At 46.2% G+C, this 14,225-nt stretch overlaps 1 protein-coding gene across 1 annotated transcript; it reads right to left on the reverse strand.

Annotated features, from left to right (window-relative positions):
* Nucleotides 1-3,408: 3,408 nt before the first annotated feature.
* Nucleotides 3,409-13,830, reverse strand: LOC101760053 (heat shock protein 81-1). Its single transcript, XM_004973767.3, has 6 exons — nt 13,556-13,830; nt 12,372-12,794; nt 10,575-11,792; nt 6,979-7,092; nt 5,820-6,242; nt 3,409-5,224 (listed from the first exon to the last, which is right to left on the reverse strand). Exons 1-6 carry the CDS (start codon nt 13,679-13,681, stop codon nt 3,677-3,679), a joined length of 3,852 nt encoding a protein of 1,283 aa, XP_004973824.2. The 5' UTR covers nt 13,682-13,830; the 3' UTR covers nt 3,409-3,676.
* Between the last annotated feature and the right edge of the window lie 395 nt (nt 13,831-14,225).

Below are 14,225 nucleotides of genomic sequence, written 5' to 3' on the forward strand. Positions count from 1 at the left end.
AGTCCCCCGCCTCGTCGAACTGCTGCTCGCGCGGCCAGAAGGTCAGACCGCCCAGGCGCAGAACGACACCGCGGCCGCTCGGGGTGTGGACTCCGAGGCGGCTGGGGAGATGAGGGTGCTGCAGCTCAATCACCACACGCATGCAGGAACGATCGAAGCCAGGGCTGCAAAAGGGATCCACTTCCACAAGGGTACCGATGCAGCGTAGGATGTCACGCACCTGCTCGACCGACCAGTGCTCAGGAGGCAGATTCCAGATGGCAACGTGCGCAAGCCACTCTGGCTCACGAACGAAGCGATCATCAGTTTCCTCCGCGCGCTCAAGCGTGACAGTGGCGCCGTTAATATGCACCGGCTGCACGTCCATTGCCATCTCCCGCGCCGCGGGAGAGCCAAAGTGCAGCAGCGCCACGCCACGCGGCGACGGGAGCAGCTGGAAGCGCATGTGCGGCTCCGCGACGTGGAGCGCGGCGTGGATCAGAGGGGAGGGGGCCGCTGCAGCAGCCAGGGGGTCCACGTAAACAAAGGCAAAGCGGGAGGCGTGGTCCCAGTCACCTTCGTTGACCCAGACCTCCAGGTAGTCGGGGCCGTCGTCGAAGGCGTCGCTGTCTACCGACTCCTCCTCCAGGGCGCTGTTGGCCTCGCCGTTGGACATGCTCGCCGAAGCGTTGGACGCGCCCCTCCGCGGATACACTGGGTCCACAGGCGCAGCGAGTCCCGGCGGCGGCGTCAGGGGAGGCGAGCGCCCGGGGACGGGCGTGTTGGCACCAGACGCGCGACGCGGAGAGGCGACGCCAACGACACGGATGTCGCGTGCTTTAGGAATGGCACGTGACGCGCGGAGCTGTGGGGAGGAGGGTTCACCAAGCGCCACGCGCTTGCCCTTGTCCAGGGGCTCGCGGAAGAGGTCGTTGAGGTAGAACGGCCCCTCCTCCGTGGCAGGGTGGCGCGGTTCAGCCACACGCTCCGCGACCGTGGGGGCATGGCTTGTGGAGGCAAGCATACGCAGCGGGTCGAAGGCCGTGGTGAAAGGAGGGAGGTTGAGCGGGGTGGGCGGAGGCGTTGGCGTGGCGGAAGGCGGAGGCGAGCTGCGGGGGAGGAAGGGGACCGCGTTGATTGGCACACGTGACGCGAGGAGTGGGATTGTGGGACGGCGGCGCGGGTGGGGAGTCTGCTCACGTGGGAACGCCATGGGGCAAGCGTAGCCGCGGTGCCCAGACCCACGACAAAAGCGGCAGCGTATAGGATCTCTACAGTCCCGAACGCGGTGGTCGCGAGAAAGACAGCGATGGCAGCTGCCGTGGTGGAGGGGGATGGGTTTTTGTTTGGAAAAAAAAAGAGAGAGTCCAGTATAAGGTGTTTTCAGCTAGAGAAAACTTTGCGTTTGGAAGCACTAATAGTAAGACTATCGTGATCACAATAATTTTCAAATTTCGTGGAATTTATCCTCCCTTTTAGCATCGGGAGAGAGTAGACCTTGTCTCCTTTTTTTATGCAACTTGCAGGGGAGTTTATGAAGGGAATATAGGTGTAGTTAACTACTAACTTACTAGGTTCGCAAAACAAACTACTAACTTACTAAGTGACTACTGTCCAATTGTCATATGCTTGCTTTCAAAAGTCCAAAAAAACTGCACCGACAATGAAGATACAGAATGGCGAGTGATGCGTTCAGTCAAACACATTCAGATCGCGGCAGAACTCTTGTTACCACATGCAGCTATAAACCAAATTTAATGTGCGTCCTTTTTAGCCCCTGCAGTTTTTATGGGTATCCTCGAAAAAAAGCAAAAGAAAAAATTAAGGTAATGATAGGGTAAACTTATTTTGCAACAGATTGTAATTCAGCATATTTATTGCTGGATGCTAAGTTGCTGACAAAAAAAGAGGAAAAGCGAAAAATTATCCTTTTCTTTGCAGAGCGAACGGAATCAATACCCTGATCCTGAAACCGGGGGACCAGATGGAACAGCCAACGCCCAACAGGAGATAGTTAATTCTATTTTCCAATTCTGTAACTTCAAGTAATATGTGCCTTAGTAGATCTGCTATAACACGTTTCCTTCTTTACCAACTATATTGATCCATTCAGCAGAAAATTTTAGCTACTTTTAAGTTGTTCTATATCTGTGCGAAATTGTGTGCTATTCTAGGGCTCTATTAAATATGAGCCCGTTCGGTAGAGATTGCTGCTGCAACGCCGCGGCTGCAGCTGCAATAGCCAAGCAAGCATTCTGAGTCTGAATTGTGGACCTGCTGTCCCGTGCAGGCGTGCAGCTGCAGCTGCTTATGCAGCCAGCACAAACGAACAGCAGCTATAAAGCTATGTTAACCCATTTACCCCACAACTACTCCACACATCTGGGTAATGATTATGTCAGCTATTGGAATGAAAATGGAGCTTATCATATACACATAAAAGCAATCACCTACCTATCATTTCAAATTTTACACCTTTTTGGTTTTAAGCAATGATAGTTGTTTACTAAGTTTGATCAAGCTTATTGGCACTTTTCAGCTGAGTGTTTAAAAGTCAGACACCATACTGAGATTGAATAATACATAAATGCATGGAGGATTGCTCTTTAACAAAATGTAAGTTTGTTCTCTGCTGCGAAATGGTCTCTAGCTTGGTGGTTAGAACGCCTACTAGTAAGCCTGGATTCAACTTCTCGTGGGAGCTAATTAAATGGATCTAGAATAAAAAAAATAGGAAGGAGTTTCCCCTTCTGCCTACGAGGACATATGCGTTTTCCTTGAAAGACTCTTTATATGGTGTATTCCTAATCTTTAGATGGTGACTGTTTAATGGATGAGACCGACGCGTCTCTATGACATGATTGTTGTAACTATTGTAACATTTTAAGTTCTTTCATCTCATTTGTTGGGTACATACATGAATGATAAGTTTGTTTTTGGATGACGACTGTTGTGCTAATTAGATAAGCTAATTATACTTTTTTACTATAAAAAAGCTACTGATTCTTGGCATCACAAGTTTGAAGTACCGTTTTCCTGCATCATCCGCTGCATTTAGAAAACCCCCTTTTTAAAAGGATCCCCTCAATATCTCCAGCGCACTGGATACAGGCGCGGCGAAGCGCGCTGATCATCCTAGTTATTAATAGTCCCCGTAACATTGCCCCCCGAGTTTGCGTGTCAGCATGTCACAATGTGCTACACTGCTAGCACTCTTGATTCTATCTTGTGCATATTCTTGTTGGATTCACAAGATCAGATGCACACAGATTAACCAACAAATCTTTTTTCTGTAAGATATCGAGACCACTGCCTGGTAATCACTGCAGAGGCCGGGGCAAATTTTATTAACCTGCCGGATTGCAAAACCACAAAACACGCAAATGCCCTTATTAATTCAAATCAACTATAAAAATAATGCGGTGCAAGTGAAAGTAAAACGGATAGAAGCTTAAGAAAGAAGTGACACGAAAAACAGAATGCAAACGAGAAGAAACAGAAGTTAGAAGATAACAGGATAATAATAATGCTACTATACCACCGACAACTAACGTACGCAGTTCGATAACCCTAGCACCACGCATGCAGATGCAGGCTAGGAAAAGTAGCACCCCACAAAATAAACAAAAAACTCAAGGTTCAGGAATAACCAGAATAACTAAGCTAAACTCGACTCGAGAAAACCACCAAGCAGCGCTTAGTCGACCTCCTCCATCTTGCTCTCACCGGCATCGTCCTCAAGAGGGGGCATGTCACTGTCAGCCTCCGGGGTTTCGTCCTCGTCGATGCTCAGGCCTAGCTTTAGCATTCGGTGGATGCGGCTGCCAAAGGTGTTGGGGTCATCGAGGCTGAAGCCAGAGGTGAGGAGCGCAGTATCAAACAGCAGCATGACAAGGTCCTTAACAGACTTGTCGTTCTTGTCAGCCTCAGCACGCTTGCGGAGCTCATCCATGATGGCGTTCTCAGGGTTGATCTCCATGGTCTTCTTGGAGGACATGTATCCGGACATGCTGGAGTCCTTCAGCGCCTGGGCCTTCATGATCCTCTCCATGTTGGCGGTCCAGCCATACTCACCGGTGACCAGGCAGCACGGGGAGTCCACCACACGGTCAGAGACCACCACCTTCTCAACCTTGTCACCCAGAACCTCCTTAATCACCTTGCAGAGGCCCTCAAACTTCTCCTTGAGCTCCTCCTGTCTCTTCTTCTCGTCCTCAGTCTCATCCAGCTTCAGGCCCTCCTTAGTGGCAGAGACAAGTTTCTTGCCCTCAAATTCCTTCAGCTGGCCAATGGCATACTCATCAATTGCATCAACCATGTACAGGACTTCATAGCCCTTCTTCTTCAGCTTCTCAAGGAAGGGGGAGTTCTCCACAGCCTTCTTGCTCTCACCAGTGATGTAGTAGATGTCGCTCTGGCCCTCCTTCATCCTTGTCACATAGTCCTTGAGGCTAGTCAGCTCATCACCGCTCTTGGTGGAGTGGTACCTCAGGAGCTCAGCGATCTTGGTCCTGTTCTGGGAGTCCTCGTGGATGCCAAGCTTGAGGTTCTTGCAGAAGGCCTCGTAGAACTTGTTGTAGTCATCCTTGTTCTCAGCAATCTCGAAGAAGAGCTCAATGCACTTCTTCACCAGGTTCTTGCGGATGACCTTGAGGATCTTGTTCTGCTGGAGGGTCTCACGGGAGATGTTGAGGGGAAGGTCCTCAGAGTCAACGATGCCCTTGACAAAGCTCAGCCACTCTGGGATCAGCTCCTCACAGTTGTCCATGATGAAGACACGCCGCACATAGAGCTTGATGTTGTTCTGCTTCTTCCTGGTGTCGAAGAGGTCGAAGGGGGCCCTCTTGGGTACAAAGAGGACAGCCTTGAACTCAAGCTGACCCTCAACAGAGAAGTGCTTCACGGCAAGATGCTCCTCCCAGTCGTTGGTCAAGCTCTTGTAGAAAGCAGCGTACTCTTCCTTGGTGATTTCCTCAGGCTTCCTCATCCAGATAGGTTTCTGCTTGTTGACCAATTGCCACTCGTGAGAAACCTCCTTGATCTTCTTCTTTTTCTTCTCTTTCTCTTCCTTCTCCTCATCAACATCCTCAACCTTGCCCTCCTCATCCTTCTTATCTTCCTCATCCTCATCATCAGAAATCTCCTTCTCAGTGGTCTTCTCAGTCCAGAGAGAGATGGGGTAGCTGATGAACTCAGAGTGCTTCTTGATCAGATCCTTGAGGCGTCGCTCCTCAAGGTACTCCAACTGCAGAAAATAGAAGAAAATTATAAGAGAGTGTTCAAACTGATGGAATTACTCTCAGATATTCAAACGTCAAAAACTCAAATATTCAGTAGAACAGTAAATTTAAGACAGTTAATGATTATCACTGTACATCAACTTGTTGATATAATCCCAAAATAATGCCATAACTAGACACACATGCAAAACAAAATTTCAGTTTCTCTATAATTATAGTATCTGAAGAGCAAAGTTATTCCAAAAAAAGACTACGATTAGATAAATAGCATGCTACATTGTTCTTACCAATCAGGGAAATGCGTTATCTAACAGCAATATCCCAAATGATCCTCTAAGAGTGAATCTAATGTAATCCACATTTACAGTTAGTTATAACAAACCAAACATATTGGAGCTATATATGCTTTCAATTCAGCTTCCCAACAGATCAGCACCACAAACTAACATAGCATAATGGAACCGTGTGATTTCAACAAAGGTACGACCAAAAAGCATCAGCTGTATCTAAATAATCCTATAAAACAGTAAATAGCTATGGCAGCATCACCAATAGTAATTAACACACCACAGGCACTAATCCGGGAAGTTTCTGCTATACCTGATCATCCTTGAGGTAGAGGATCATCTTGGTACCCCTGCCAAGGGTCTCCCCAGAGGTATCACGTGTGACGGTGAAGGATCCACCAGCCTGAGACTCCCACACGTACTGCTCATCGTCGTTGTGCTTGGTGGTCACAACAACTCTCTCAGCAACAAGGTAGGCAGAGTAGAAACCAACTCCAAACTGACCGATCATAGACACATCAGCACCAGCAGCCAGAGCCTCCATGAACTCCTTTGTTCCTGACCGTGCAATGGTACCAAGGTTGTTCACGAGATCTGACTTGGTCATACCAATACCACTGTCAATGATTGTCAGAGTGTTGGAGGCCTTGTCAGGAACAATGTGGATGAACAGCTCTGGCTGGGCATCGAGCTTGCTCTTGTCCGTCAAGCTCTCAAACCTGATCTTGTCCAAGGCCTGTCAAAGCCCACAAAAACATTCAGGGTTGGATTGATACATCATTCAGTGCTTACAAAGTAATTAAATGAAACGTGCACAGCTTTCACTATTATTATTTATCAGGAGGTTATTCTGTCAGAATAGGGTAACAAGGTATTTACTGCACTAAACACGAGTAACCACTACACACAATCAATTTAACCATGTAGTTGTTGAAGCACCAACTACAAAGCCTTCTACCTTCCCAGCATAATCCATTCTGACATAGGAAGACCAGATAAATTTATTTTGTCAAGACCAATCATGCTTGCATTTGTACATTCAAGATTAGCACTGCAATAAACACAATTAACTGCATCAACACGCAATCAACTTAACCATGTAGCTGTTGAAGCACGTACTACAATAAACCAGCCTAGCAAAGATTACATTTATCAAGATCAATCACGCTCTCACGGTTCTCGCTAGGGTTTCAGATCGTTCAGATTCGACATAAACCTTGCAAGTACAGATGCCACAGACACAGCCGAGATCTGACAAAATTACTATTTACGACTTCAGAAGTACAGGTTGATATGTCGTGGATTTAAGCTGAATAGTCAACCACGAACTAGCACAAAACCCTATATAACCCCCTATCACCAGATCCGAAGTACGATGCGGAACCCACCGATCCATTGAACGACACGAGGGCTTAGCGCACAGATCTAGAGCCGCAAACAGAAGAGCACGAGCGGGTAGGGGGGAAACTTACATCGGAGGAGTTGGAGATGAGCTCCCGGAGGAAGATCTCCTTGTTGGAGTAGAAGGTGTTGATGATGAGGGAGAGCAGCTGGTTGATCTCCGCCTGGAAGGCGAACGTCTCCGTCTCCGAGGCCATGGCGAGACCTTGCTTCCGAACGCGAGGAGAGGGCGGCGGCGCTTGGGAGGAGGCGACGAGGGTTTGGGGGAAACCGAGGGAGCCTGAGATGAGATGGGGAGGCGGCCAGGCGGGTGCCCTGTGGGGTGATATATTGGGGGCGGGTTGACTGACTTCCCGTTGGGCCGAAGTCTTCTAGGCCCAGCCGTGCTGGGGCTGGAGGCCCCCGTGGCCCACGAGTCAGTGGGCGTTGTGTCTTTCTTTTTTCAGACTTGGAAGGTTCTAGAGCGAGGTGGGTTTAGAGCATGATTTACCTTACGATTAACGGGCAGTTGGCAGGTCCATCTACGAGCTCGTGTATTGCCTGATTTACGAAAGGTTTTTTGTTTTGAAAAAAATAAGGAAGAGTCCAGTATAAGATTTGCACGAACTTTTTCTCGTGTTTTGAGTTGCGTTTGGGAGCTTTGATAATACGTCTGTCGACTGTCGTGATCGCAATAATTTCCAAATTCCGTGAAATTTCTGCTCCGTTTAAGAACGGGAGATAGTAGACACAGTCTCTATTTATCCAACTTGCAGGGAAGCTTCTGGAAGGAAATATAGGTGTACTTTACCAAAAGATTACCATGCATCTAATTGTCTTTCCATTTTAGGAGTTCGTAACAACCACACTGATAATGAATATACAGAACGGCCAGTGATGTGTCAAACAAACACATTTCAGATTACGTGAACCCTCCTACACACCGCTATAAACCAATTTTGACGTGAATCCTTTTTAGCCCTATGCAGTTTGTATCCTCGGAAAAAAAAAAAGCAAAAGAAAAAAAAAAGAATATAATCATATAGTAGACTTATTTTGCAATAGCTTATAATTCAATGTACTTATAGCTGAATGCTAAGGGGGTGTTTGGTTCCACCTTGCTAAACTTTAGTTGCTAAGCAACTTTTAGCTGCTAAACTGTCAAACACCCTTGCTAAAACTTGCTAAAGTTGAATACTTTACCAAGTTTTTAGTTGCTAAAACTTGCTAAAAGGTGGGCTGGACAACCTATTACCCCTCATTTATTGCTTGTCTCCCCCTCCTACGCACCTTTAATAAGGGTAGATAGGTCTTTTTACAGGTTATTAAATACCTTTTAGCAATAGTATCCAAACAGATTTTGCTAAAGTTTAGCAACTAAAGTTTAGCAAAATTTAGCTGCTAAACTTTAGCAAAAGTAACAAACAGGGCCTAAGTTGCAGACATAAAAGGAGAAAGCGAAAAAACTGTCCTTTGCTTCGCAGCGCGAGCCTATTCCCTGAACCGGGGGACCAGGTGGAACAGCCAACGCCCAACATGAACGGAGCTGGGTACACGATCCCAGGCTTGATAGCTTTTATTAGTAATTTGAATTTGGGATGCAAATTTTGGTTCCATGCGCGCAATTGGTAAATGGTAACATATGGCCTTGTTGCGCGCACTCCATCTATTGTTTACATGTGGGTTTAATCAAATCTAGTGTGTAATGGAAAAAATAAGGTGCTCTAGCTTTAGTTTCCTCACTATTTTGCTAGCCGGCGTACTGGTGCGGCCTAAGGTAGTAAAATAGTATGAAACTGCTAATTATTTTCTTTGAACTAAAAATTCTAGCGGATTATACACGGTTCTCCAAATCTTACTCCCCAGGTACATGCGGTGCTATATCTGCTTTAGATTTGGAGGTGCAGGCCCGCAGTCCATCACTGAAGTAATGAAGCTACCAATAAATTGTGGATGTATTTTGATAGGCAAAAAGTCTTCCGAAGTATATATTGGCTCCTAGTTTCTCTTGCAACATTTTGGCAATCTCTACAAAGTAGTTAATCTCATCATCAAGACAATCTATTGATATTACTATGTTACTGCACTAAACGTGATTTGACTGAGGTTAGTAACTTTTCATTGATTAAAATATGCCTTGCATTCATAAATAGAGGGAGTATCATCTGAACCACAACTCCTATTGTCTCCAGTTTGTTGGCCATCACATTCGAGTAATAAAACTATATGTGTGTTATTAGAAAATAGTTCTGGTAACACTGATGAAAATTGCTGCATCCTTGCATATTACTTTGAAAATGCTAGTCATACATTGTAGAACCCATAATTCATCTATAAAGTAAATGTTACGTCAGATATTATACTCTATCCAGCCCAAATTAGTATTAGCTGTTTTGATTTTTCTAAATTTATAAATTTTGTTATGCACAACCGAAATGATTAATAATTTAGGATAGAGGAGCCCTATGTTCATATATAAAGTACTTCATTAAAATGGCTAAGTTTATTGCATCATGGTGCTACCACACTCTAATTTTATATGTTAAGTACTACTACCCACTTTTTTAATGGTTTTTATTACCTTTTTTATATGAAATACTCCCCATTAACATGGCTAATGCACATCATTGCTGGATTTACACGATCATATGCACACTGATCAGCCACCAAATCTTTTTTTGGTGTAACATATCCACACTACAATCACAAGTGCAGACCACTGCCTAGTGGTAATCAACGCAGAGGCTGGGGCCAAATTTTATTAACCTCTCGGCTTGAAAAGCCACAGCTGAATCCGCAAAACTCGCAAATGCCCAGTTAATTCGGATCAACTACTAAAAAAAATGCACTGCAAGTGAAAGTAAAGTGGATAAATTGAGCTTAAGAAAAGAAAGTGATACAAAAATAGGGATGAAAATTGCAACAGAAAATCTCAAACTCATTTTGCACCTACCAGAGCACGTTTGAAATTGTTTTCATATAAATAATATCATCTCCAATAACCATATTAAATGAGTTTTTCAATTTCTCTTATTAGTTGCCACTGATTAGTTTAATACTAGTGAAACCGGCAAAATTTCGGTTAATCTTTTCTGTATAATATCGTTACCGACCGTTTCCTAAAGAACAGATTGCAAAGCGAGAAAAAACAGTAATTCGAAGACAGCAGGTTAATAATAACACTATTATACCACCAACACTTAACCTACGCAGTTCGATAATCCACGGCACCATAGCATCTAGCCCCACGCATTGCAGGCTAGGAGAAGTACCACACAAAACACACGGACAACTCAACTTTCAGGGATAACCAGAACAGCTAAGCTAACTCAGACTCAAAAGTTGCACCCGGGCGCGCTTAGTCGACCTCCTCCATCTTGCTCTCACCAGCGTCGTCCTCCAGAGGGGGCATGTCGGTGTCAGCCTCCGGGGTCTCGTCCTCGTCGATGCTCAGGCCCAGCTTGAGCATGCGGTGGATGCGGCTGCCGAAGGTGTTGGGGTCGTCAAGGCTGAAGCCAGAGGTGAGGAGCGCAGTCTCGAACAGCAGCATGACAAGGTCCTTCACAGACTTGTCATTCTTGTCAGCCTCAGCACGCTTGCGGAGCTCCTCCATGATGGCATTCTCAGGGTTGATCTCCATGGTCTTCTTGGAGGACATGTATCCGGACATGCTGGAGTCCCTCAGCGCCTGGGCCTTCATGATCCTCTCCATGTTGGCAGTCCAGCCATACTCGCCAGTGACCAGGCAGCAGGGGGAGTCCACCACACGGTCAGAGACCACCACCTTCTCAACCTTGTCACCCAGAACCTCCTTAATCACCTTGCAGAGGCCCTCAAACTTCTCCTTGAGCTCCTCCTGTCTCTTCTTCTCATCCTCAGTCTCATCAAGCTTCAGGCCCTCCTTAGTGGCAGAGACGAGTTTCTTGCCCTCAAATTCCTTCAGCTGGCCAATGGCATACTCATCAATTGCATCCACCATGTACAGGACTTCATAGCCCTTCTTCTTCAGCTTCTCAAGGAAGGGGGAGTTCTCCACAGCCTTCTTGCTCTCACCAGTGATGTAGTAGATGTCGCTCTGGCCCTCCATCATCCTCGTCACATAGTCCTTGAGGCTAGTCAGCTCATCACCGCTCTTGGTGGAGTGGTACCTCAGGAGCTCAGCGATCTTGGTCCTGTTCTGGGAGTCCTCGTGGATGCCAAGCTTGAGGTTCTTGCAGAAGGCCTCGTAGAACTTGTTGTAGTCCTCCTTGTTCTCAGCAATCTCGAAGAAGAGCTCAATGCACTTCTTCACCAGGTTCTTGCGGATGACCTTGAGGATCTTGTTCTGCTGGAGGGTCTCACGGGAGATGTTGAGGGGAAGGTCCTCAGAGTCAACGATGCCCTTGACAAAGCTCAGCCACTCTGGGATCAGCTCCTCACAGTTGTCCATGATGAAGACACGCCGCACATAGAGCTTGATGTTGTTCTGCTTCTTCCTGGTGTCGAAGAGGTCGAACGGGGCCCTCTTGGGTACAAAGAGGACAGCCTTGAACTCAAGCTGACCCTCAACAGAGAAGTGCTTCACGGCAAGATGCTCCTCCCAGTCGTTTGTCAAGCTCTTGTAGAAAGCAGCGTACTCTTCCTTGGTGATCTCCTCAGGCTTCCTCATCCAGATAGGTTTCTGCTTGTTGACCAATTGCCACTCGTGAGAAACCTCCTTGATCTTCTTCTTTTTCTTCTCTTTCTCTTCCTTCTCCTCATCAACGTCCTCAACCTTGCCCTCCTCATCCTTCTTATCTTCCTCATCCTCATCATCAGAAATCTCCTTCTCAGTGGTCTTCTCAGTCCAGAGAGAGATGGGGTAGCTGATGAACTCAGAGTGCTTCTTGATCAGATCCTTGAGGCGTCGCTCCTCAAGGTACTCCAACTGCAGAAAATAGAAGAAAATTATAAGAGAGTGTTCAAAATGACGGAATTTCTTTCAGATATTCAAACCTCAAAAAATCCTAAAGGTTCAGTACAACAGCAAACTTAATACAGTTATTATCAGTACATCAACGTCTTGACATAATCCCAAAATAATGATCAGAATTTCAGTTACACTATACTTAAAAATAGCATTCCAGAAGAACACATGTTTATCGCGCAGTCATTCCAGAAAAAGAAACAGACTATGATTAAAAACTAGCATGCTACATTGTTCCTACCAATCTGGGAAACACATTATCTAACAGCAATATCTCAAATGATCCTACAAGATTGAACCAACTTCTAACCTCATCCACATTTACAGTCAGTTAACAAACCAAACAAATCATAGTTATATATGGTTTCAAGTCAGCTCGCCGTATCATCAGCACAAACTAATATTGCATAATTGAACCATGGCCAAAAAGCATCAGCACTATACAAATAATCCTATAAAACAGTAAACAACTGGCTATGGCAGCATCACCAATACTAATTAACACACAGCAAGCACTAATCCGGGAAGTTTCTGCTATACCTGATCATCCTTGAGGTAGAGGGTCATCTTGGTACCCCTGCCAAGGGGCTCCCCAGAGGTATCACGTGTGACGGTGAAGGAGCCACCAGCCTGAGACTCCCACACGTACTGCTCATCATCGTTGTGCTTGGTGGTCACAACAACTCTCTCAGCAACAAGGTAGGCAGAGTAGAAACCAACTCCAAACTGACCGATCATAGACACATCAGCACCAGCAGCCAGAGCCTCCATGAACTCCTTTGTTCCTGACCGTGCAATGGTACCAAGGTTGTTCACGAGATCTGACTTGGTCATACCAATACCACTGTCAATGATTGTCAGTGTGTTGGAGGCCTTGTCAGGAACAATGTGGATGAACAGCTCTGGCTGGGCATCGAGCTTGCTCTTGTCCGTCAAGCTCTCAAACCTGATCTTGTCCAAGGCCTGTAAAAGCCCACAAAAATACAAGTTCAGGGTTGGATTCGTACATCATTCAGTATATAGAATATAATAAAGTGCTTAGAAAGTATTAAATGAAACTTGCACAGCTTTAACTAATATCTGGAGGTTGCTCTGCCAGAATAGGGTGACCAGCTATTTATATAAGCACTGCACTATATAAACATGATTAACCGCTACACAATCACTTTAACCATGTAGTTGTTGAAGCACCCACTACAAAGCCTTCTACCTTCCCAGCATAAACCAACACTCTTAATCTAGCGAGACTAGATAAAGTTTATCAAGACCAATCATGCTTTCATTTGTACATTCTAGATTAGCACTGGAATAAGCACGATTAACTGCATCAGCACACAATCAACTTAACCATGTAGCTGTTGAAGCACGTACTAAACAAAACCAGCATAACAAAGACTACATTTATCAAAATCAGCCACGCTTTCACAGTTCCCACTAGGGTATCAGATCGTTCAGATTAGTCATAAACCCTGCAAGTGCAGATGCCACAGACACAACCGAGATCCGACAAAACTATGATCTATATTTTTACTACTTAAGAAGTGATATGCCGCGGATTTAAGCTGAATAGTCAACGACGAACTAGTACAAAACCCTACATAACCCCCCATCACCAGATCCGGAGCACGATGCGGAACCCACAATCTATTGAACGACGCTAGGGTCTAGCGCACAGATCTAGAACCGCAAACAGAAGAGCACGGTCGGGGTCAGGGGAAGCTTACATCGGAGGAGTTGGAGATGAGCTCCCGGAGGAAGATCTCCTTGTTGGAGTAGAAGGTGTTGATTATGAGGGAGAGCAACTGGTTGATCTCCGCCTGGAAGGCGAAGGTCTCTGTCTCGGAGGCCATGGCGAGACGTTACTTCCGAACGCGAGGAGAGGGCAGCGACGCTTGGGAGGAGGCGACGAGGGTTTGAGGGGAACCGCGGAAGCGTGGGATGGGATGAGATGCGGAGGCATGTGGGGGTGGGGGATTTATCGGGGAGGGCAGAGGAGGGGTTCTGGAATGTTCTACCAGAGACGGGAAGGCCGCGGGGGGTGGGTTGACTGACTTGCCGTTGGGCCCGCAAGGCGTATGGGGAGGCGTCCTGGCCCACGAGTCAGTGGGCGTTGTGTCTTTGTTTTTTCAGACTTGGAAGGTTCTAGAGCGAGGTGGGTTTGGAGCATGATTGCCTTACGATTAACGGGCAGTTACGAGCTCATGCATTGCTTGCTGACTATCCTACGCACGAAAGGTTTTTGGTCCAAGGTTTGCACGACTTATGCACCGTTTTTCTACAAATCCCTTTTCGAAATCGGCATGTTATTGGTAAAAAAAAAGAGAAGAAATCGGCATGTTTTCAGCCAACGAAAACTGTCGTGATCGCAATAATTTCCCAATTCCGTGGGATTCC

The sequence above is a fragment of the Setaria italica genome, chromosome VI (genome assembly GCF_000263155.2).
Source record: "Setaria italica strain Yugu1 chromosome VI, Setaria_italica_v2.0, whole genome shotgun sequence".
NCBI classification, from domain to species: domain Eukaryota; kingdom Viridiplantae; phylum Streptophyta; class Magnoliopsida; order Poales; family Poaceae; genus Setaria; species Setaria italica.